At 38.7% G+C, this 22741-nt stretch overlaps 1 protein-coding gene across 1 annotated transcript in view; it reads right to left on the bottom strand.

Annotated features, from left to right (window-relative positions):
- Positions 1-22741, bottom strand: part of LOC124612933 (glutamate-gated chloride channel-like) — a 156036-nt gene that overhangs the window by 64225 nt on the left and 69070 nt on the right. The window contains exons 5-6 of the mRNA XM_047141435.1: positions 7623-7692; positions 271-424 (exon numbers count right to left, since the gene is read on the bottom strand). Coding sequence (XP_046997391.1) covers positions 271-424; positions 7623-7692 — 224 coding nt within the window. The remainder of the gene's footprint in view (positions 1-270; positions 425-7622; positions 7693-22741) is intronic.

The raw sequence follows: 22741 nt of genomic DNA, 5'->3' as shown, positions 1-22741 counted from the left end.
GAAAATAAGTTCTTATGAGTAACTACGATATGTAGTTGATTTTAGCTGTTTGTCATATTTAAATCACTACTGTCACTATCCTTTTAAGGTCTCTTCTCCAGCATACCCTATAGACGTAAAGTAAAGAATTAAGCTGAATATAAATAATGCTTACGACATATTCACGTTAAGCTTTCCCATTAAAAGTATTTAAAACGTATTATGAAGATACGTGAGTCTATACTACCATTATAGATTTCTGTTATCATTGAAGAGTTTTTATTTCCTTACCTGGTACTGTAGAGAACGGACCCAAGAGGAAATATTCGTACATAGACATTAGGCATTACTACATCGTGAAAGTGTGCTTTCTTCTCGTTGCTAAAAAATAAATCTGGCATCCATATTCTGCTGGGATCTGTCAGTGTTAGATATTTGATTTTACCTGCAACAGGAAATAATGATTCAACTATTAGTCAAAATATGTATCAGTGACAATTTTCGTTAACTAAATACAGATAACTATAACCTCTTGCCAAGTATTTTTGACTAACAGACTAAAGCTTTCGAATGAGAGCCCGTGCAGTGTAATTTATCTGAAATAGAGCCATATGTCAAGATGTTGATCGACTTTCATAGTCATAGAACGCAACGGTAAATACCGCGTCAGAGAAGCAAAATACATAAGTAAGAGAGGATCAAAATTTCTAATGCTAGGTGGCTACAAATGTGCAATATTAGAAGTGTGATGTAGTGAGGAAATTGGGTGACCAGATGGAAGAGATGAAAAAATTGAAACTATGCTAACGAAAAGAAGATTAGGGTTGTTAGAGACGGAGAGGTTCATGTTTTTTCAAACACCGTTAAATGGTGTATGCATTTACTGCCTATCTCATGATTTTCGTTCTTTACGTCTACTCGTGATACACATACATGTGAAGAGCTGTATGAATAATGGGAATGCATCATTGTCTGTTTTTAACTCTCAACGAACGGATAAAATACTATATCCCACACCAACTTTAGTTTATGGTCACACTCAGTGCTCTGACTTCCTTGGAATGAATGGTAATAAATCCTAACAATTAGTCAATGAGATGTTACAACAGTAAGCCTGGAAGTTCGGAGGGGTTCCACAGCTAAATGCCATTATCGTAATTTCCCTCTCGGAATATCCCTGTTTTCTTCCTGGTGCCCAACAGGTCACATTTGCTACACTATCCACGGTTTTCTCACCCAAATCTGCTTATATTTACTACCTTTCACCTCAGCTACTAACCTTCCCCTATTGTTCCTCTGACCAGCCAAATTACCCGCATTTGATTCCTTCTGTACTGCTACCATACATATTTATCAGATATCATTACTCATTTTCGACGAGAATTGTAATTATCATTCTGTACTACTCAAGTGCTATGCAGAGTGTAATGCTGACTTACTGAGGATGTCTGATTAGGTGTAAGAGAAGGCTTTAAGGTCCTAACGTTTCCTAGCGAAATAAACGCATAAATAAATTTCGTACGAGTTTTCTTTTCTCCGCTTACAAGAGCTCCTTACCACGTGGTATGTGAGAGCTGTGTCTTAAGTCTGTCTGATGATTACGGGTACAGCGTGTTGTCATGTCAATGGCTTATGACGAGAGAAGTGAAAGGATGAAACCCGGTACGGCAAGAGCCTAATCTGTAGACCAGCTCCAAAGGACGTGCCAGTTTTAAAGACCCAATCTGACGGATGGATCACCATGAAATTAGGGAGGTTTGAAATTTAATACAGGACACGGAAAGAAATTATGGGAGTATGGAACATTTTGCTGCTACTTTTCCTCCCTTCACCGTTCAAACATCGATGGTGCAAATTTCTTTTACCACTGGGATTCGAACCGGCCACCTCAGAGTCGAGCGCCTCATACGGCGAAATCGGCTACGGATAGGAACAATGTCCCATGCGCAGAGACTGTCACAGAGACGTTGGACGAGGATAATTGGCCTCAACGTGCTACAGGCTACAATGGCTCGATTGCGAAGGCTTTAAACAACTTTCAGTTGAGCATCTGAGGGGTTTGTTGTTAAGCATATTGTGACAGTAGGAATTGTATTATTTTCTGGCTACACTGATCGTACCGTTTAGATTCTAATTTAGCCGTCGCCGAAATTTTGTTCCATCAGTGGAACTGTCTGAACATCAATCAGTAGGTCGAGGCTGAGAAAGCCGTAATGAGAAGGGACGGGATGAGCGAGTGAGGTAGGCGTGTTTTAGCAGCACATCGTCAAGTTGCATATGAACGTTTCAGCTTAAGTGGCAGCATGCTAGGGTACAGTTTTCGGGTTGCAAACGGACTGCGTGATTTACAGGGTATTGCGTAGGGGGAAAGGTGCGATCATAATGCATCTGTATTTGTGAGTCCATGCAGTGCTGCAGTCGCGCGGCAACTGCATAAAAGTGTCACTCGAAACGCAAATCAGTTCCTTGAATGTCTTTACATTGTCGTCTGTGGTCGATGTCGATGGGATTCCCACCTCATCAGCGCCGCCCGTCTTTGAGCGGCCGTGGTCAAATTACTGACCCATTTCACTACATTTGGACGCAACACTGACTTTGGTCCACGTACCGCTATAATTTCGCGGTGGATATATGTGCACTTCAAACGTTTTCCCACAAAACTCCTACTGTCCCGCGTATTTCAACTTGGAATATTTTTCCAGTGGTCGCGCCATTTCACTCCCACACCGCGATGCACCTGTTCTGTTCCAGAGCAGAATTGTGTTTGCAGGAAACCAAGAACACGTGTTCTCTTCTAAGAACGCAATGGTCTTAGCGTGGGACGACACGTGAAACTTAATTTTTTGAAATCTCCTAGTGTTTCCCTGCGTTCTGGTGAAGCCTGAGTTGAATAATGAGCCGCTCATGGATTGGAGTTTGCTTGCCACCCTTCAGGATCCAAAGTGAGCTTTTCTTGGACTGACTGAGACATTTTCTGTGGTTCAAATGGCTCTGAGCACTATGGGACTCAACATCTTAGGTCATAAGTCCCCTAGAACTTAGAACTGCTTAAACCTAACTAACCTAAGGATATCACACACACCCATGCCCGAGGCAGGATTCGAACCTGCGACCGTAGCAGTCCCGCGGTTCCGGACTGCAGCGCCAGAACCGCTAGACCACCGCGGCCGGCAGACATTTTCTATTGGACACAAAACTCACCAATAGTGGTCCGGTGTTGTTGATACTGGAAGGGTACTAAAACCATAGCAAAATCACTGAATTTATTCTAAAGGCCAGGGCTAACCACGTAGCTGCGGTGTGCCTATTACCTCACTGTAGTTATAAACTCCAGCCCTGAGGCGTCTCACTTATGCCACTCCCCCAGCAGAACGATCTACAAGGTGTACAACTTTGCTTCCGCCGTTTGCCGATAGGTGGCGACCAAGGTAAGTAGCGGTCGAAAGAAACCGATCTTAGACTTCAGGCATTTAGTTTGGACCTCGGTCAACATAACCTCATTCAGTCGATTTGTGCCTGCATCATAAAGTTGTTCTTGATTGAAAATGTCAGTTTACGAGCGTAATTCCCGTCATTAGCGGGAGATGTTACTGTTTTGTTTGAATATGAAGAAAACAGCGGCTGAGTCTCATAGAATGCTCTCAAGTACGTATTGTAAGGACGCTATTAGTGAAAGAACGTGTCGTGAGTGGTTTCAACGCTTCAAGAACGGTGACTTTAACGTCGTAGACCAGCATAGTGGTGGAACAGAGAATGTTTTCGAAGATGCCGAATTGGAGACATTGCTAAGTGAAGACTCACGTCAAACTCAAGAAGAATTGACACGATTAGTGAGAGTGACGCAGAAAGCCATTTCAAAACGTCTCTAGGCTATGGGCATGATTCAGAAACAAGGAACTTGGGTCCCGTGTGAGGTGGAACCAAGAGACGTTGAACGGCGTTTGCGTGTTTGTGAACAATTGCTTCAGAGGCAAAAACGGAAGGGATTACTGCATCACATTGTGACCGGGGACCAAAAATGGGTTCGTTACGATAACCCTAAACGCAAAAAATCATGGGTACATCCCTGCCATGCTTCCATGTTCACGACCAAAACGAATATTTACGGCTCCAATAACATGATCTGCATTTGGTGGGACCAGCGTCGCGTACTGTGAGGTGTTAAAACCAAGTGAAAGAATCACAATGGCTCGTTATCGAACGCAATTAATGCTCCCGAGTGGACCATTAAAAGACAAGCGGCCGCAATACAGCGATAGGCACGATAAAGTGATTTTGCAGCACGACAACGCTCGATCCCACGTTGCGAAAGAGGTCAAAACATACTTAGAAACGTTAAAATGGGAAGTCCTACCCCACCCGCCGTATTCTCCAGATCTTTCTTCCTTTGACTATCACCTGTTTAGATCAATGGCGCATGGCCTGACTGACCAACATTTCCGATCTCATGAAGAAGTCGCAAATTGGATCGATTCATGGATCGCTTCAAAAGATGGACAATTTTTTCGACGCGGGATTCGTACACAGCCCGAATGATGGGAGAAAGTAGTGGCCAGCGATGGAAAATACTTTGAATGATACATGTGTAACCAATTTGTTTCATTAAAGCCTCAAATGTTGGGGAAAAAACGGAGGAAGCAAAGTTGTACACCTTTTACATCGAGGCTATTGATTGATTCTTAAGGAACAATGCCGGGCGAGTGGTGACATAGTCACAGGTGAATCCTATTTTTTGAGAGGGTTTTTCTGAAGGCAGCTACTCCACTCAGTGCCATGAATAGGATGAGGAAATATGGCACTGAACGATTCAATGAAAACATTTTCCTCGAAAAATAATTTGCTGCCTCAAATCCTACGCTTCTTACGACATTCAATAACGAGGATGCTATTGCTCTAGCTGAAACTTATGTTAGCAACCTGGGCCATCAGGCAGTTATATGAACCCTGCACCATTACCATGATATTCGAGAGATAGAAACAAAAGACTATCAGAATGCTGTCAAACGGAAAAGATGTGAGAAGAAAAAGAATATCAGGGAATACTGTTAAGAAGTCCACATCAGCAACGTTCAACAAAACTTGGTTGAAGTCTCAGGTGATGACGATATGGAATGCCTATATTGATTTGGAAGATTCGCAACATCGGGTTACAAAGAACGTTGTGTCAAGTGTCGAGGATGCGTATTGCGGGCCCATATATAGTGAGAGGGTTCTGGTGAGGAATAAAATGCCTAGTTGTACGGAAACTGCCTTAACTTTTCTGAATCTACCTTTTGTTGGAAGGAATAAAGATTTTTTTTCATGAAAAATAATTATATTATCTAATAAATTTTTAACCTCAGCACGTAATTTGTACGAGATTTTTTTTCTCTCTAAACACACTTTTTCGAGGTTAAACCTGGTTTTCTCAACTTATTTAGCCATTTTTAACTGTGTGACCAATAGCAGGCAGCACTTGCTTTCTTTTCGGATTATTGATTGATTAGGTACTTTCCTTTTGTCCAACGATTATGAAAAATTCAGGCAGGTAGGAGGATAGTCTGACTATAAACACTACATTTTTGGAGTTTCCAGATCGACTGCAATTTAGCTAAACAAACTGCCAAACCTTAGAGTGGCTGTTATGCCCCTCCCTCTCACAAGAGCCTTCCCCATCCCCTCCAAATCTCAATCCGGTAGAAATTGACTCTCCCTGGTGTGGTGTTAATATGGTGAACTTTTGCGAGCGTTCGTTTGCACATTATTAGAAGGGAATGAACCATATTTAATGCAGCGTTCATAATCATTTCCTTTAACATTCAAAAAATTATTTGTCATGGTGGCAACACAATGAATAGCGTATTTTCAACTCGTCAAGTTTTACTATCGCAAAATACAAATAACTACAACAACTCGCAAAGTATTTTTGAATATGTGACTAAAGCTTTCTTAAAAGATCTGTGCACACCTCCACGTCTGGTATAAGTGGCAGTGGAGGAAGCGAAACAAATCGAAAAAAAAAATTGGATTTTATGATGACAGTTATCTTGCAACTGCTTTCTCCTGCGATCGCGACCCCTGAGCAAGGCTTTGCGACCTCCCAGGGGGGTCGCGACCCACACCTTGAAAAATACTGTTTTACAGGATGATGCAGGGACTGTATGTGTCCCTGTTGATTGTAAACCGGTCCTGCCGTAGTAAAACACTGCAGAAGTAGAATTTATGAAGTACGGCGCTATAATCGTACTTTGGACACCTGTGATACTTGTATTTGTATAGATAAAATACTTACTTCCAAACACAGTTACATAAATATCAAGTTTTATGGATATTTACGGGTCTGTATCTTGAAGTAAATAATTTCATTTGGGAAATATGACAACCACAGGAGTTTCCAAAACAACTGCAATGTCGTTCTTTACAAAAGACGTGACCAGTCAGGCTTTCAGAGACATCAGAGTACTTAAGACATGGAGAAAAAGATAACTATTATTATGAGTGAAGCTAAAATTAAATAAAATATGTATACAGGGTGTTTTCTGTTGATGACTGAGGATAGTGTACTGCACATTTCACCAGCATTTACCTCATTTACAGTGTAATAATCAGAGCCATTACAGGACTTATGTTTTTAGATTGTTTAGTACCTGCAAGAGAATGTGGTAAGAGCAAGCTATGGGGCAGGTATTGAATTGTGGATGCCTGGTAGGAAAACAGTTAGTCCATATTGACAGGCTTAGTCCAATTATTGGTTCAGTTACGATAGTGCGGAAAACATCAGGTTGTAAAGTTAGTGACATGTTGACATGTTTGAGGGAAGACTATTCGATGCAGAGAAAAAAAAAAAACAAAAAAAAGAAACACTGATGTACGTGCATATTACAGTACCATATACATACATCCTCTACACCTTGTATATTTAGAAGTAGATTTGATAAGCCATATTTAATGTGCATTATTCGAAAAACAAGATGCAATAGTTCTAGTAGCAACTATATCTCTTCTTTTCAGTCACGTAGTTTCCTACATACTTGGCAGGGACATCTCTACCGTGAATGTTTGAATTATGTAGTTACTGATCCATTCTCGTCATTGCAAACAGTGATCTTTAGATGCATATTAAGTTCAGGGGCTATGTTTCCGGCAGTCGCCTTCCTATTACAGATATCAAATATCTTCCTGACACGATCAATACTTTTATTTCTCTTTCACTACAGTGATTCCCAGACAAAGTGTCCCCAACAATTCAGTATGCTGTCATGACACAAGCAGCAAGTGCTTTGTCATTCGACCAAGAAGCGAAAAGCATTGAAATAAATTAGTGAATTTTGTAAATAATTGGAGGTAACTTGTATTCCACGTACTAATGCATTGTTTACATAGTGGGTAGAATAGCGTAAAATGTATGAGATTATAGTTAGTAAATTTCGGCTCACAAAATAATAAGAAGACTAAAAACTTAGAGGAGACTCTTAACACTTCTAGAAAACGTATAGTACAACTGCAAAACAAAATAAAACGTCAGTGCGTTGTCTCTAACTCAGAGAAGAAAACCCAGTAAATGTAATCATTATACTAGCGCGCTTATATTATACGTTTAAACCCCTGAGACATTAAAACACTGATAGTAATGAAATATAATGATAACAATAAGAGATGCAAACCTCCATAATCGTCAAACTTGAGCCTGTCGTCAAACCACTGCTCTCTGAACGTCAACTGCGCGTCATATTCCTGAAACAGTAACAGATATAACAAAATGGATACTCTTCAGTGAAGTTACCTTTGCAAGGTTCATCGGTACGTTATATTCTCGCAACATAAGAAAGTAATCATATGAACACGCATACTATAAGGCTATGCAGCGCCAGGCTTTTGATCAAGCATGCAGATAAATCTGTGTAAACTATCTGAAAAGTTTTTGAGAAAATAAATACTCCATACATTGTGCGGTATCTGCCGTTCACATAAACCATTAACGTTTAAGGATGGCATTGGATAATGATTTCGAAAACACCTCATCAGACGTAGCGTAGATGCTTACCAACAAATAGGCGGAAGAATACTAGTTGTACTATTGACACCGAACAGAACAGTGATAATCCTAGTGTACATGGCGACATCAACCTATGATGAAGAAGTGGAGAGAGTGTACATTGAGAGAGAAGGTGCTATAAACATAGACAAAAGACAAGACAACCTTGTCATTATGAGACAATGGAATGCATCAGTGGAAGAAAGAAGAGATGGCACTATAGGGGGACCATCTAGAGTTGGAGAAAGAAGTGAGATGGGAGATAGATTAGTATAATTGCGTACAAAACATCAACTAGTAATATATAACTTGTGGTTTCAGCACCACCACGGAATAGCTATACATATAAAGCCCCTGGAGATAGAATGAGATATGAAATCGACTTCATTCTAGTTAGACAAATGTTCTGGAATCAAATGAGAGAAGGTCCAAGCATTGACTCTAACTTGTGAGAAACTGGGTGTGAATAGACTAAAGGATGTCATGGTTAGGTCGACAAACGAGGAATAAACAAACATGGCTACAGTTATGTACAACATCAGAAGTGTTGAAGGAAGGAGTCCTTGACAAACAATATACTATGACCAGCAAACGAAATAGTTGGGAAACAGAAGGCAAAGCATGAAAAAAGAATGGACTACAGACAGCATAATAACACAAACAAATTAAAAATGTAACCTGAAACAAGACAATACTGAGGAAGAACAATGGCAATATAGAGCACTGAAGAATTAAATCACCAGTGAGTCAAAACAGGTTAAACAATAGTTCTTGGAAGACCAATGAAAGAGGTGAATGAACTGATCAAGGTAGGAGAGCTGGAATATGCCTGTAAATCAATTAAACTGGTCTTTGGAAACAGACAAACTGCAGTGGAATCCAAAATGAAGATGGAATAGTATGATATGAGCAGAAAGACGCAGTAGAAAGGCGGAAACAATAACTTGAAAAACTATATGCAGGAAATAATGAAGACCTGGAACTGGAGAACGCTGAGGGAATCCATCAGGAAGAAGAGGGAGACTATATCCTGCGCGATGAGTTTAACCTTCAGACTGGCAAATGAACCCTGATATAGCCACTGGAGTTGATGATATACCATCAGAACTTATTAGGTCTGCTGGAGAACAGCTACATGGAGAACTGTTCCATCTCATACGAGTTATGTATGAAACTCGGACGCTCCCAACAGACTTTAAAAAATGTATCACAGTGCCAATACCAAGGAAAGCAGCATCTGCATACAGATGTGAAGAGTATAGGGTCCTCAGCTTTGTATCACACGCCTCGAAGGTCTTGACCTCTATCGTTCTAAAGTGGATAGGAGGCCGGATAGATAAAATGATCACAGACAACCACATTGGATTTAGAAGAGTTTTAGGCGCACGAAAAGCAGTACTCGCCTTACACTTAATTCTTCAGGAAAAAATAAAGAACTGTCAAGACGCATATTTTGCCTTTACCAATTTAGAAAAAGCGTTCGACAGGGTAGACTGGCGACAGCTTTTTAACAAGCTGAGAGAGACTGGCATAAAGTATAAAGGCTGAACATTAATGCAGAGACTGTATAGAGGTGGCAGTGATGATGTGTAGAGGTGATCAAGAAAAAGCTGCTACTAGGCAGGGTCAACGACACGGCTGCTCACTCTCTGTCTTGTTCAACGAATACATTCAGAGGGCAATAGTGAAGTTATGGAGAAACTAGGAAACATAAGAGGAATTAAATTCATGGAAGCAAAATATATTTGCTGAGATTCGCTGATGACATCGCAGTGTCAAGTGAAGATGCAGAAAAATTAGAAACGATGGTGTTTCAAATGGAAATCACCACCATCTCTTCCTATAATATGAAAGTTAGTAAAGGTAAAATAAAAATGTTAATGGTGAGAAGACTAAACACCGTTGTCCAATGCTCAGTTAACAATTAGCCACTGCAGACGTCGAATCTTTTGTCTATGCAGGGAGTAAAATTACATCAGACGGAAGGTCAAGGAAGGATATTGTAAGTCGAACACACCAGGCCAAAGCTCCTTTTGACACGAGAGAGGAAACCTTTTCGCATCCAGCAGCACAGACAAGCATCTCAGGAAAAACCTCATAAAGATGTTTGCTTGGAGTGTGCTGCTGCACAGAATTGACACATGGATCGGCCATCTGCTGAGACATGAGCATATGATGAAAAGTATCATTGAAGAGACACCAAAAGGAAAAAAATACAAGAGGCAGACCGAGACTATAATATATCATCCAGATCATGGAAGATACCAGCTGCACCTCTTCTAGCGCTCTCAAGAGGAAGACCGGAGAAAGAAATGAATGGCGAACTACTGCTAACCAACCATATGGTTGAAGATCTACGAAGATTAAATTCATGTAGAGCACTATTGAGGATCTAACTCGCAGCTTCTAAGGATACAATACTATTTATGATCCAGTAGCAGACATCCATCTGGTTTTCAAATATTATTTAAGATCCAGTAATGCTTAACACCTTATGTCTAATGCTAACAGCTGATGTCTAATGGCTAATACCTAACAGCTAATGGTTAATGTCTGATAGCTAACACCTATAGCCTAACCCCTTACGCCTAACACCTAGTACCTAGTGCTACAAACGTCTATTTAGCATAAACATCGTTCACATACTTCAATTCAATGCTGATATATAGTAATAATACTTCATACTAGTAACGAGTACTGAAAGAGTGTATCTGCAGTGGATGTTAGCTGCTGGAAGGAAAAAACGGTGTTACCACCTCAATACGAGTATATTGTATTATAATATTATTGCCTGGGGACGTCTGCATGATGTATTAGCCGTTAGGCGTTAGATGTTAGTGGGTCTTAAAAAATATTTTATCGCCAGATGGATCTCAGATACTGCAGAGGAGGGAAACCCTTTTACCCCTGCATTCTCTTATAATGCTTTTTCCTCGGGTGTTATGTATTAGCCAGTAGGCACTAGGTGTTGCTGAATCTGAAATGGTATTCTGTTACTAGATGGATGTCAGTTACTGGAGATACAAACTGCATTACCTTTGCAATTTATATAAATAAAAATATAAATTTTCGTTTTTCAATAACTGTAAATCCCCGAAAGTTGCTCACAGATTGCTTTGAATTTTTGTCATAGGGTTGCACTGGAATCCACGTGTATTTTAGTATATCTACTGAAGCATCACATATAATACATAAATATGTTTGTAATAATGATGGGGGAAATCAATAAAATGGTTAATGTTCCTTTATATCGTAAATCTCCAAAATTTCTTCATCGATTGCTTCTAAATTATGACTCAACATTGCATTTGAATACGCGCGTGCTATTATATACCTAGTTTTATACACCTTTAATTAAATATGTAATACATAAAGAGGAAAAGTTAATATCAAAAGTCTCCAAAATTACTTGACAGCTATATTTAAACTAAAGGTCAGTCTTGATCACAACACTTATGTCTCAATAACATAGGTGACCGGTTTCGGTTATATTTATATAACCCATCTTCAGACCCATAGCTACCTTGGAGGATGGTAGGCGGAGCTCTCCTCAGCTCCTACGAAGTTAACTGATCAGTTGAAATGGTCACGCTTAAGAACGATGTAAGAAATAGGTGTCACGTAAAAGGTAGCGCGCTCTTATTTGAAACGGGAGTGGCTCTGGGGAGTGGAGAAGGCGGCAAGAGCGAACTGGCGCGCTACCTAGAGGAAGCAGAAAATTATCTAAATAAATAGAAATATAGACTGAGATTGTAAGCTTCAGCTGCGATAATAAATGAACTGTCGTAATGTGAAGACAAGGCTGCACTGCAAAAGAAATTACTTCTAATAAGGAAAAGGGAAGTATTTCATACTGTGGAAGTTATCAATCTGACTGCAAGAATTTTGAACAGTATGAACTGACTGAATAATTAACTTGGACATGAAAACTAGAGTAATTGGTTTAGCAAAATTTTATCACAAAAGCTATCTCTGATAACATAAGTTAGCCCTGATTGAATAAATAACAAAAATCATAATATTTTCTCATTATCTCTTTTCTGCACAAATCTAGTTAACACATTGCAATACTGCTGTGTCTTGAGCGCTGCTATGCTAATGCTGCAAATTACTGTATCTACACAGAGACACTCGAGAGGTGAAATGAGTTCTATGTTAATTGCAATCGAACTGTTTATCTAACATACTTGGTTGGATGATCCATTAAAAAGAATTATAGGAGTAAGATTGGTAAGAAAATGAAATATGCGCATAAATGATATATGTTTTTGTATATTGAGAAAAAAGTGCTCAAGGCAGATTTTATATTTCATTAACTTCTCAACATCCAAACAACACACTTTTCTATCTCTGAAATCTAACAATTTTCAGTACATTAACCAAGTTAGTTAATGGCGCAGCAATAGTGAAAAAATAACACTATTTTATTTATTTGACATTCCATTAGATTTCATCCTTCACAAATCAGTTTCATAATCATATTGATTGAACAAAATGATAAACTGAGACATCAAATTTAAATCATAATATTGCCATAGCTTCCTCACTAACACTACTTAATATCAGCAGCCTAACTCTAGCACAGCTGAACTTCGACTCTCCCTCTATCAACGCCAAACACTGTCTGTCTCATTGCGCCCTCGCGCAACTCGAAGTTACTCACTTAACTTCTGTGACACACCTTACAACATCGCTGCTCGTGCACAATCGATTCAGATATCAAAAATTCAGATAAAAAGATTATACATGACATCTATCAAAGTGCGGGAAGCAGGTCACAGAATCTGTATGCCGCAGTGACTGAGGCAACATCCTAGTGGATCAGGAGAAGCTTTGCCTGCAAATTTGCACGAAATTGCCTCAGATGAAGACTGCAAACGGCTTACGACGTAGCTGCGAGTCGTTGGGCTACTGTATGTAAAATTTAACGACACCAAGAAGAGAAATCGAGCCCATACAGTAAGATTCTTGCAGGATGTACACTGGGTAGTGTAGCCGTCATAATTGTTCGCCACAACCAAGCCTACAGCCAACAGATAAGGTTTTTTGTATTTTTACTTTTCTACAGCGTGAACCATTAATTTAAACTGTGTTTTAATTATCATTCTTGAACTTTAAAGAAACTGATTCACCCTGTCATTTCATCCTAGTCATACAACTATATAGGGCTCCTTCCTGGTATTTGATTAATCCGAGTATCCCGTTTTACAGACTTACGAAGTGCCAAGTTAATATAAAAAGGCACCATTTAAACTGTTTTTGTGTAAATATTAAAACAAATTCTTAACTATTGCAAAGTGTTACAGTAAAAGTTCGCTTGCGTAAAAGAGTGAAGCAAAGTTACTAGAATCTTTTAAGTGACTATACGTAATTAGTTCAAAGATTAATAGTTTCTGAAAGTAAATTCCAGTAAGAAAGAGGTTTTCTTGAAGTGAAATGTTCAGTATAAAAAGTGTGTGCTTTAGTATTTCAGTTTGTTGATTATGGAAAGTCCTTTTCTAAATATCCCCCCTGGCCAATTTTTTTAGCTTCCTTGAAGTTATCTACTGGCCTTTTCCCCTTTTAAAAACTTAACGTATAAGGGTGTAGTCCAACACTGTTTAAGTGGAGTAATATTTATTTGGAGAACAAATTTAAACAGTAGCAAGAAAGTAGACAAAATTCATACTTCTGCTTTTCCAATACTTCACTGTTTCATTGCCTGGATAGGATGGCGACCATTAGTACACGTTTCAAACCACTAAATGAACTTGGAACTGGGCTGTCCTAGCTTCATTATAATATTATTCATATTGCATTTCTATCTAATCGCTGGGTAAGAGCTTAGGAAAAGAAGTGAATAGTCTGATTTACTTACCCATTAGACACAACACACCGTCAAATCCTGTAGAAGGGGTGACTCTATTGATTAGCTTTTCCTATAAACAGGACTATTCTCCCATAGTGTACTTTATTTGGAAGCTAAACTAAATTTTAGTTATAGGTTTATATGTAACAACGTAAGAGACAGGTTTTCTGTTATTTGGGTAAAAGCACACTAAATTACAATAGTAGTGGCAGAGTTATAAATGGCGCCTGCTAACAAGGCCTTTTACAGTAGTTAAGAGTCCATAAGTAATTAAGCAAAGTCATACATTTTACAGATAGGTAGGATTCTTTTGAGCCGGCCGCGGTGGTCTAGCGGTTCTAGGCGCGCAGTCCGGAACCGCGCGACTGCTACGGTCGCAGGTTCGAATCCTGCCTCGGGCATGGATGTGTGTGATGTCCTTAGGTTAGTTAGGTTTAAGTAGTTCTAAGTTCTAGGGGACTGATGACCACAGATGTTAAGTCCCATAGTGTTCAGAGCCATTTGAACCATTTTTGATTCTTTTGGAAGAAGTATAAAGGTCTCAGGAGCACGAATTTGTTAAGGCAGTTAAGTGAAAGATACCGCGGTATAAATTCTTGAATGTGTGGTTTAAGCAATTATTACAAATCGATGAAGATAAGTATATGCAATACAGAGAAGTAAAGCTGGAGGGTAAGAGTGATGACACTTCTGTAAACAGTGATCAGGAGCTGGACAGAGAGGAATCGGTTTTATTGGTGTAAAAGGAGGTAGAAAATATTGATTACAGAAATGAGACTTATATGCTGTTAAGCCCATCTCACATTAAGAAAGAAGTAGATTCAGAGGAGGAAGACAAGGGGGTAGACAATAATCAAGAAAATGAACAACAACCAATTGATTTGTATACATTGCTACACAGTATGCAGACACAGGTGATAGCACATACAAACAATACTTCAATCCTAAGCGCACAAATGCTAGCACAAAACAAGAACTTTCAGGTTCAAAATGAAAAACTCGAAAGTCGGAATAAAATTGGTCATGCACAGGTTAAGGTTACTAAAAGTGTATCTGAACAATGGAAACACAGTCTAAAGACACTGCCAGTGCAAAAGAAAAACTTAAGAAACAGAGTGGACAAATAGAAAGGAATAACCAAAAGTTAGAAAAAAGTTAATAATAAAATAGGTCTTCTGATTTAGGAAATTCTTAACATGAAGAAAGATATGAAAGATTTAGGTGAAACTGTTAGTAATGTACAGGCAGAAATTGTGGACATTAATGACACGTTTGAAACCAAAGTAGAGAAAATACAGGAACAGATCGAGCCTACGGTAGAGTTAAAGGTTGAAGAAAAATTTTCCCGTGTTAAGAAAGCAATAACGAAAGCAAATGAAGAACAGATATCTCAACTTAGAATGACTGTTCCAGAGACTGAGAAAAATCTAGAAAGGAAAGTAGAGCATTGAGAAGAGAAGTTTTGCAATAACACTTCGAGTATACAAGAAAAAGTTAGTGACCTAGAAAGAAAGATTACGTATAATGGCTCTTATGTGGTAGACAGAACACCAATTTACAAGGTACTACAGGGTGAAGAAAATTCGACCCTTACCAAAAACACAGTGGATTATCCCCTGCGGATTTTATTAAGAACTGTGAAAGGCTCTGAAGCAATGACCTTCAGTGAATATAGACAGAAATTCTTGGACCAATATTGGTCCGAGAAGATACAAAATAGCCTCTGGCATGAGTTTATAATGGTGAGAATGTTCGGAGGTAAATGCCAAATGAACACGAAAGAATTTGGGCTCACTTAAGGAATCTAAGGAGTGACTCCGAGATCATACGGGATCTCTTGAAGAAATTATCAGAAGACTTCAAAAGAAATGTGGGCAGTAGCCACCGTACTTTTCTGCATTTTTAGAAAAAGTGATTGACGAAGACCATTGGCGAGAAAACAAGTTCCGTCAGAATAATAAATGCCGGAATGAAAGAACCGATAGGAATTACAGCAATGTTGAGTAGAATGATAACCAGTATTATGTTAATACTGTTCCTCTAACTATTGCAGAAGAGGACATAGGCAGCAAAACAACTCCCATAGAGAGGAATTAAACTAAATAACACAAATGTTGAGAGTTGGACGGATGCAGGAATATGATTCAGGAGGCCCAAACGCAAGAAATATTCTCGACATAGACAGAGAAGCTTCGATACTCTGCAATACAGAGCAGGTGAGAGGCTGGGCACTAGGCCTGCTGCTACAGGTGGTACTGCTGGTGAATCATAGTCGGCTAACAACTAACTGATTTTGTGCGCCAACAAGCCGCTGCAGCGGACCTTTTTAGCAGTGCAAATGTAGAGTGACATCACAAGACATCAGCTGAGGCTGTGAGTACGCCAGTAGACGGGGCATCGCCCGCTGTAACCAATCCAGAGGCTATGGACAGACAACGTGCAATAACTGAGATGGGGAAGAGTTTGTAAGAAATTGATAATAGGCGTATACAGATGAGAAATTTGTATGACTATATAAAGCAGTGTAACGAAAAAGAAGATAGCGATAATACGACCGCAAAGGAGGTAAAGGAGAAAGGTTTATTGTCTGGAGCTGCGCAGAGTACGCGAGCGGCCAATGCAATTAAATCAAAAAGCACCGTGCAGAGGATGCGTGTCGCTAATGTTAGGGAAAATGAAGAGATCGTAAGTAGACGCAAAGTAGGAGATGCAGATTTACACCTTGCTATCATTCCGTGACAACGAATCTGGAGATAACGTTTCTGTCATTTATAGGCCTGATTTGATGGACAACGAATTTATGCGATTGGTAAAAATCCACAAAGATTATGATTTTTATGAAGTGCAAGCTGATGTCGTCAAGGGAGACAAGGAAGTCAGTTCTGATGAAGATGAACTGCCAACCGAGGAAAACAACCTGCCTGCTACAAAAGATAAACAAGAGGAACTCGTTGCTATAGAACGAATCCAGAAATAGATGAATTTCGAGACTAGTGACGTTCTAGAGTTCTCAAAAAAATGAAAGGGCTTTCATGTTAGAAGCTGACAGTGGTAGCAAAGGCGCCAACATAAAATAAAAATAAAGAAATCAATCAATCTAGTGATTGAGAATCGGAGGAAACGAAGCTTATTGAGAAACTCTGTCTGATAGAAATGAGTATACCAGAAAATGAGAATATTTTGTGTGAAAAGTTGCCGAAACTGGACAGTAAACAGGGAAAAGAAGTTAGTCAAAAGGAAATAAAATCTCTAAATGACGAGACTTGTGAAGAAGCAGTAATGTCAGTACAGGATCCTAAGAAAGAGGAACCACCTGACAAAATGATTAGTAAACATCAACAACTAAAGATCATGAAGGATTTTGCTATCGGAAAGAAGAAAGAACCAGCCGACTTAGAATGTAAGGAGATAATGCCATTTCATGGTTAGAGGGCAATGAGCAAACCAATTTAGAAAACAACGAGAATAGAACTTTAAAATGTTATACTTAAAAGTGTGGAAATCAGTGCAGGTCAAAATTGACAGTAATGATTGTCCACAGATACCAAAATTTTACAAAATATTTAAAGGGATACTGTTTGTTAGAAAAGGGAAGAATAGTAAAGATTGTCAAGTCTGTTAGCCATCACAGTTTGAAATAGAATTGATTACTTGCATTTGACATATGGATATCATGGGGCGAAAAACTGCCATGAGAAAATTGCAAATATTGTCAGAATTGGGGGTAATGCTTCGAAAATGGTTACAGAACGCTTAAAACAATGTCATGTTTGACAAAGTGCTAAAGTGGCCAACAATACCAACAGAGGTGCTATGGAGAATCTCAAACCACTAGGTAACTTAGAACTACCGTCTGTGGACGTATATGGACCCCTACTTAAAACCACTGGAAATTTCACCTACATTATAGTTATCTTAGATGTATTTTCAAAATTTATTAAACTGTATCCAATCAGGAAAGCCAAAGCTAAAGCAGTTTTCCATAAAATATTGGAATGCTTTAATGAGACAGGGATACCAAGGAAAGTAATATGGGACAATGCTCCTCAGTTTATTGCAAAATTATGGTTAGAAGGAATGAAACAAAAAGGAATGCAAGTAATACATATTTCCGCCTACCATCCTTCTAGTAATCCAGTAGTGCGCTATATGCGAGTATTAGGAAGACTATGCAGGACATACTGTCACCAAAACCATAGAACTTGGGGCAAATTAATTCTTAAATTTGAAGTAATCATGAATTCATTGGTTTCACACCTGAAAAATTATGTTAGGCCATAAAACTAAAAGTTTGATAGAAGAAGTGCTAGAATACCAACCCAGTAAAGAAATGGGTTTGGCAAAGAAAAAGGAAATGGTGAGAAACGAAGTAGACGAAGGGCAGAAGCAAGAGCCAGAAGGCATAATGAAAAGGTGAAATTTTCAAAATTTAGTATCGGCGAACTAGTACTTGTTAAAGCCCACGAAAAGTCTAGCGAGATAAATAAAGTTATTTCAAAATTTAACACATGTACTTTTTTGAAATTCAAGTAATACCACACCCTAAAGCATACTTTCTGGTTTATCCTAAATCGATAAAACCACTAGGCACTTGGAACACTGTTGACCTAAAGAAGTATATACCAGAAATTTGTAAATTTGCAACTATTATTATTATACAATGTCTGTATTGTGTATAAATTTTATTGCAACCATATTAATATCTGTCAAGTTTCAGGTCCTGAAATACTTTTGTATAAATGCGCATTGATGGAAAAGTGAAAAAAAACTGTGTCACTCACACGACTGTAAAGTGAAATGCAGCGTAAGGGGCATAACAAACCCATGATTTTTGACGAAAAAGGACTGCCAAAAATTATGTCAAAAAAAAAGGCAGCATGCAAGGAAGGATGCACAAAGTATTCTTAAAGAAAATGTAAAATTGACTGCTTTTGATTTCATAAAGAGGCAGCCAAAAGATAAGTGTGTGCTAATGGTTCGCAGGAGCTAAGGAGGACTGCCATAATACCCATACAGGGGACAGCAAATTGTTTAATTAAAGTGTAGTAATTTTGTAGTATTAATGTTAAAATGTCTGTGTGTAAAGTGTGTTTTTATTATGTAACTTGTAATAGACATAAGTGTGTAGTGTTTCTTCAGGAGGACAATGCTTTAGTGTAAATGAACCAATGAAACCTATTATTTTTGCGTATTTCAATCACGCTTACCTGTAGGGATACATAATGGAAACAGGGGCATATATAACATTCATCCTGTTATTTCATCCTAATCGTACACCCATTTGGGTTCCTTCCTAGTGGGCCGGCCGAAGTGGCCGCGCGGTTCTGGGCGCTACAGTCTGGAACCGCGAGACCGCTACGGTCGCAGGTTCGAATCCTGCCTCGGGCATGGATGTGTGTGATGTCCTTAGGTTAATTAGGTTTAACTAGTTCTAAGTTCTAGGGGACTAATGACCTCAGCCGTTGAGTCCCATAGTGCTCAGAGCCATTTGAGCCTTCCTAGTGTTTGATTAAGCCGCGTATCCTGCTTTACAGACTTATGAAGTGCCAAGTTAATATAAAGATGCACCATTTAAATTGTTTTTGTGTAAATAATAAAAAGGGTTATAGTAAAATTCAGAGTGAAGCCAAGTTACTAGAATCTGTTAAATGACTATACAGAATTAGTTCAATGTGTAATATCTTTTGAAAGTAAATTCCAGGAAGAAAGATGTTTTCTTGAAGTGAAATGTTCAGTAAAAAAAGTGTGTGCTTTAGTATACAAGTATTTTAGTATTTAAGATTGTTGACTATGGAAATTCCTTTTCTAAAGGTCCCCTGGCCAGTTTATTAGCTTCCTTGAAGTTGTCTACTGGGCTATTCCTCTTTTAAAAACGTAATATGTAAGGGTGTAATATTTATTTGAAGAACAAAATTAAACAGTAGCAAGAAAGTAGACAAAATTCACGCTTCTGCTTTTCCAGTACTTCACTGTTTCATTGCCTGGATAGGCTGGCCACCATTAGTACATGTTTTAAAGCACTAAATGAACTTGGAACTGGGCTGTCCTAGCTTCAGTATAATATTATTCATATTGCGTTTCTATCTAATCGCTGGGTAAAATCTTAGGAAAAGAAGTAAATAGTCTGATTTACTTATCCATTAGATACATCACACAATCAAATCCTGTAAAAAGGGTAACTCTATTGATTATATTTTCCTATAAACAGGGCTATCCTCCTGTAGTGTACTGTATTCGGAAACTGAACTAAATTTTAGTAAAAGGGTTGTACGTGGCAACATAGAGACGGGTTTCTGTTATATAGGTAAAAGCATACTAAATTACAATAGTAGTGGTAGGGTTATAAGTTACAGTTCGAGGTGCAAAATCGGACCGCCCTCGCCCGGTTTCCCAGCAACACACATCCGCTGTTTATCGCATAGATCGGTCGTTCGTTATTTCTGTCGTTTAAAATAATTATCATGGCACACTTTCAAACCTGCGCGGTTGACTTAGAGATTAGTGCAGGTACTGAACTTTCCAGATGCCGTTGTGGCAAACGTATACCGAGAGTTCCTCGATTCGGGGAAAAGCACCATCGCGAGAGTCGCCACACCGTTGGAGGGGAAATTACTAAACTTTGTAAGTGAAATCAGCGGTGCCCCATTCTCTACGCCTTAGAATACACCAGTATAAAACCAGAAAAAACTTTTAAACGTAAAAACTATACAAAAATAAAATGCACCGCTGTGTCACTTCCTAAGATGCATTTCAATTATTAATCTATTCCACGTTTATACGGTGTGCACTTTGTAGATACATTTTGCCCGCACTTCGTGGCACGGTCCTGCTGGCTGCGAGGTGTTCGCTGGCCAGATACTCGGAAGTGGCCAGGCAGTCCGAGCGGTACAGTGTGCATTCCTCTCTCATCAGCGTGGGAAACACCCGCTTGCCCCAAAAACTGTCTCAAATAGATTGTCATAGATGTTAAAATATACTTGAGTTGCAAATTCCTTCAGCTCACTGAGGTGTTTGTTCGGATACTTTCTTCCGCAATAGAAATTTCTAGTTCGCCTACAATATGTAGCCATCTCCTTTTTCCAGTTTGGCATTAAATTTTAAATTGTTATTTAATGCTATGGACATTGTCAGTCCAAAAATTTAGATACTAATTAACAGAAAACAGAGAAACATTAAGATACTGGCTATAATGCTTCAGATTTTCTGTAGATTGTGTCCCATGACTCGAGTACAGTGCACCGAACGTCCATAAAACCATGTGGAACTGCCAGAAATGTCCATCTTTGAGATATTGTTAAACTGCATGTTACATTGGTTTAAATGTCGATTATGTCGTCAAAGCTTTGATTCTTCGTGTGAATTTCTGTACTTTGTCGCTTTGTGATAGCTTTGTATTGACAACCCCATGTCTCATAACCATTAATGATTTTCTTTTTTTCCAGAAAACAATTGTCCGCATTTTACATTTCAATCAAGTTGCAGCACGCATCCAAGTCGTTATTTTGTTCGGGAGTCAAGGTGTGCAGGACAAACCTTGCAAACGTTTTCCTCGTTTTGGAAATGTTCTAGAGAAACTCTTGAACACCTCATTTAGGGATTTGTTAAAGGAGGTACTCCACCTTGCGCAAAACACTATTGTTTTATTTTCTTCTAGTATCCAGACATATTTCACTTAAGTATCAGCGTCATTAGTGGGTTTTTATTTATTTTTTTTCTATTAAACAGGGAAAAATGCTTTTTACTACTTCTACAAATATAAATTAAAGTTTTTAAGGAAGTACTTAAAAGTTTGAAAATCACATAAGGTTTTGTATATATACTTTGCTATCACATGCTTTGGTGTTTCTGATTTTGTGTCCTTTACATTACAGTTGCTTTTCGTTCACAGTGTCATTTGCAGCCTTATTGATGTTAACGTAGAAAAGTTATATACCTCGAAATTTCACGATTGTAAATGTTGTGGTTAGGCCTAACATTAATTAATTCTGTTTGTAAGATTGTGTGATTGTGTATAATGTATGTATGTTTTTGTCTGTGTTTGCAGTATGTTTCACTTATTTTTTCCTGCTTTCCCTATTATCTTCAAAGTGGAACATTGCACTATTAATTTTCATTGCCACCTTTCATAAACTACGGAAACAAGATGACGAACAGCTGAATGTGTTCTGGATGGGAATTTTGAATCTTAATGAGGTGTACTTGCCACTGTTGTGTTTTATTGATTGGCGACTCCATAGAGTGCTGGGTGCACAACGACCAGATACGTGAAATTAGAAGGAAGGTCAGCGTTGGCCGTAATTTTGATGGCTTATTGACAGCAAAATCGATTTTCAATCGCATAATGATCATCTTCAGTGCTGTAGTGTGTATTGTGATCGTTTCATAGCTTTGGTTACTGATAATAACTTGACATCATTGCCTATGAGTTTTAATTTGTACACTACAGCACTGAAGATGATCATTATGTATGTGATTGAAAATCGATTTTGCTGCCAATAAGTCATCAAAATTACGGCCAACGCTGACCTTCCTTCTAATTTCACTGATGTGTTTGCTTGTTTGTGTGTGTGTGTGTGTGTGTGTGTGTGTGTGTGTGTGTGTGCGTGTGTGTGTGTGTGTGAGAGAGAGAGAGAGAGAGAGAGAGAGACTAATAACTTTTTTAAAATTTTTATTGCTGTGTAGGCACCTTTGTAGGTAGGTAAAGGTATGCTGTTTTCGTTTAATTATTTATTATTGTGTGTGTGCGTGTGTTTATGGGTTGGTGTTGTCTGATAGTTCTTCATGGGAGGGAACTGAGTTCTGTTGCAGAGGGGCGTATTCATTTATACTATTTCTCCTTCGACTATGGCTTTTTGTATTTGGTAGTTTCCTTAAATCGTTAGTATTGTGCTGGGATGTTG

Source organism: Schistocerca americana, chromosome 1 (assembly GCF_021461395.2).
Source record: "Schistocerca americana isolate TAMUIC-IGC-003095 chromosome 1, iqSchAmer2.1, whole genome shotgun sequence".
In the NCBI taxonomy this organism is placed as follows: Eukaryota; Metazoa; Arthropoda; class Insecta; order Orthoptera; family Acrididae; genus Schistocerca; species Schistocerca americana.
Note: the sequence above shows the minus strand (reverse complement) of the source record. Positions and strands in the feature narration are given on the sequence as shown.